The sequence below is a fragment of the Pollicipes pollicipes genome, unplaced genomic scaffold (genome assembly GCF_011947565.3).
Source record: "Pollicipes pollicipes isolate AB1234 unplaced genomic scaffold, Ppol_2.1 Scaffold_1600;HRSCAF=1878_pilon_pilon_pilon, whole genome shotgun sequence".
NCBI classification, from domain to species: domain Eukaryota; kingdom Metazoa; phylum Arthropoda; class Thecostraca; order Pollicipedomorpha; family Pollicipedidae; genus Pollicipes; species Pollicipes pollicipes.
The window spans coordinates 4,738,234-4,741,717 of record NW_023595962.1 but is presented as its reverse complement, the minus strand read 5'-3'; the positions used below and the strand labels follow the sequence as shown (position 1 = coordinate 4,741,717).

At 47.1% G+C, this 3,484-nt stretch overlaps 1 protein-coding gene across 1 annotated transcript in view; it reads right to left on the bottom strand.

Moving 5' to 3' along the window:
• The window catches only part of LOC119093005 (putative G-protein coupled receptor CG31760), a 19,513-nt gene extending 17,098 nt beyond the window's left edge, over positions 1-2,415 (bottom strand). The window contains exon 1 of the mRNA XM_037215901.1: positions 2,345-2,415. Within this exon, the coding sequence (XP_037071796.1) occupies positions 2,345-2,415 (71 nt within the window). The remainder of the gene's footprint in view (positions 1-2,344) is intronic.
• Between the last annotated feature and the right edge of the window lie 1,069 nt (positions 2,416-3,484).

The window sequence follows — 3,484 nt, the reverse complement described above, 5'->3', positions numbered from 1 at the left end:
CATTGGCGTGTTTCACCATACTTAGTCTCAATAGCTCGAAACGTGAACCGCAGTAAAGTGGCGTAATACTTCGTAAAAAGCCACGCGCGTGCTTTGGTCTGCCGCCGGCTATGAACTACTTGTACAATCGCGTGCTTCTGCGAAGGTCCTCCGCGCGGCGGATAGGCAGGCGTGTGAATGAGCATTCGGCACCCTGGGACCGAAGACTCACGGGACAAAAGCAGTTTGAGTGAGACTGGAGGAAAGCCTTGGACTGGAGCATGTAGCCGTACTGATAAACTGCCTTCCTGTGTGCAGGTGACGCGCAATTCGAGCACAATTTACCAACCATCTCGTGCGTCGTGTGGTGCCAGTAGCACTTCGAGCCGGAAAAGGCAGTTTTGCTACACGGGAATGGAAGTCTACGGAGAGGCATTAGTAAACGTGGTGACGACAAATTTGCGACGCAAAAGCCACTAAACGTATGAATATGGCCCTGAGTGTTACGTGCGCAACGCCATTAACCCAGAAGCACGTAAAGTATTTCTTAGACGCGACGCCTAAAGGTTCAAAGGTGTTTCTCCCTTTGAAAAATCATAACGTAGTGGATTGTCGTGTTCATTATCATAAATGAAACGTAAAGTGCAAATCAAACTCAAAACCAAGATAGAATCGAAATCGAAAGCTTGGGGTGAAATTCTGAGATGCTTAGAGGGTTCTCTAGAACACTGATGTTACTCATCAAATGTTACGCTTTTGATCTAACAATAAGTGCAAGCACGAAAAGGTGGGGCACTGCTGTCAAGCTCGGGCGATGTCTGAGAGCAGGATAGGCCTGCCGAGTATTGCGTTGCCCTGCACCCGTTGTGGTGCCAGATGCCATGGAGACTCTCCTCTCTCGGTCCGTGAGTGACGACTCAGACCGCGTCATGCGCCTCTCCGAGACAGAGCCAACAGAGCCGTGCATCATAAACATATGCTCCAAAGACATGCCAAATGTCATTTGTATGTATGCATATGTATAAATAAATGATATATATATATATATATATATATATATATATGCGTATATATATAAATATATATATACATATATATATTACACATACATACGTATATATTATTAATATTAGATATTAATTAACATATATATATATATATATATATATATATATATATATATATATATATATATATATATATATATATATATATATATATACATATGTGATTGTGTGATCGTGTCACATAAGGCACGCATTTTTGAGAGCTGCACGCTGTTAAAGTGCATTATTACGTACATATGGACATGCCAAGTTGGAAAAGATCGGTTGTCGGCCGAGATTTACATTTGGCCTGACCTAATGGGGTGACATATTAGCCTCGGCGACATAAAACTTGGTAAGACTCGCGAGACCTCGCTTAGACCAATCCGCCTGATTTCCCGTGGGATTTCATGCTTTTTTGTAGTGACGACTGCGGTTCACATCCACTGCACCCCCATCATCAAGAAAGCCAGCGAAGCAGGGCAAAGGTTCACCGTCGCTCTACGAAGGGCACCCGGATGTTCTCTTTTGCCTTCAAATATCAAAGCATGCAAATACGTCAGTTATCCCGTAGCAACTGATTGCACGGCTAAATCGTAAGCAAGGACATGATAAAACAGCCATTTCCAGCTTGACGCGCTCGTCTCAAGCTTATGACATTGAGAACACGTAGCGCCCAATGTAATACTGTTAATAGCCGACTAGCCAGTTGTGCGATCGCACCACCAAAGCCATGGACGGACAGCTCTCCGCATGCTGCAAGCCATTTTTGACAACGAAGGTTGATAACTTAAATGACATTAGTTTGCAAACAGTGTAACAATTGAGCCAAGTCGCCGATGTCGGGTTTCCAATACTAAAGCCGTCGTTACATTCAAGCATAGCCCCGTGAGGCTATTGCTCCCTGAAAGTTGAAAAGCGGTATCTGATCAGCTACATGCAACTGCCAGAAACTCCGACCAAGATTACAGAAAGCAGCGGCGACCGGTGTGTTCGGTGCTGCCGGCCCGCCTAGTCAGCCGGCACGCTGACCGGAGCCTCCGCGCCAGAGGTTCAAGGGGAGAAACACTTCTGAGCCTCAGGTGCGAAGCCCTCCCTTCCGACCGCCGAGATCGCAGCGGTCGACCGGTCAGCGGGACCTTCGCAATTACTGGGGAAGCTCCAAATGTGACCAGTGATCAACCAACCATTGGTAGGTGAGCAGAGAGCTCACCCCCATGCCCTTAGGGCATAAACTTCCGTAAAGGAACACGAGGTGCCTGAAGTTTCTCGGACCGCCAATCGGAGAAGCTTTCCCACGAATCGGTGCAGCTCCCCACCCTATGGCGTCGAGTTCGTTGAGCTCGGTCCAGGGATCAGGGATCAGGGATTCATCAGGGATCCAGCGCATGGGCGTAGCCAAGGACCCACCTACCAGGCCCACATTTTCCCGTTTCATAGAAAATGGCTGAACAGAAAAAGGAAAAAGGTGTGATGCGCTCACAGCCTCGATACCTCCCCTCAAACCCCGTACGAAAACCCTGGCTGTGCCCCTGATCCATCATGTTTCAAACCTGCAGCGATCATCAGCGTGCTCCACATCAGTGCGCATGCGTGGTCGCCGCGTGGAAGCAGTCAGATTAGTCTTCTGCTTGCATGGCGAGCGATTTGGTTAATGAAGCCATGAGATACCGGGTCATCGAAGCGCGGAGGCGGGGTAGCCAGCTGATTACCAGTGAGGACGGACACTCGTACCTCACGAAGCACCGTACCGAAGCTGGCACCTATCCCCGGTAAGTGAATTTCTGTCGCCAGGATGTGACGGCGGGGTAATGTGCGGTGGGGGACGGACCCACCTCACTGATGGTTGCACCTACGATGCCTTGTTATCGTTATCCATAACCTGTGGGAATGATGCGCTCGGTTCCTAGTTTCAGGGTGTGCCACATTAACAATATAATGCATTACTGCAGCCACTTGCAACGTATATACATATATATATATATATATATATATATATATATATATACATATATGTATATATCTATACATATGCATTTGTATATATACATATCTTAGGGGCATAATTACTTTTTCAGATCGGACAGCTTTTTCCGGTCGCAAACTTTGAGAACAATATTGCCGTTCCCTTGGAGTGACCCGTTTTGGGCCATACTGTGGTAAAGCTTTGGCCATTTTGTCATTTTCCCTCTTCAGTCTCCGCACATTTCTTGCCAAAGTACGCTCTTTGATTATCCGATAATACGAAAAGGAGAAAGTGCCGTTCTTTGTCCCCTGTTAGTTACAAGTGCATGGTTTGCTGAGACGTGGATGGTGGAAAGGCGTGGAAAGCTTGGATTTACAGGCGAATGGCACTCGCCCTGTCTTTTTCCGCAACCAATAGTCAGACTGGTTCAGACTCTTGTCAGACTGGTCGTTTGCCAACGGCCGATGTGTCCCACTTCTCCATGAAACATTTC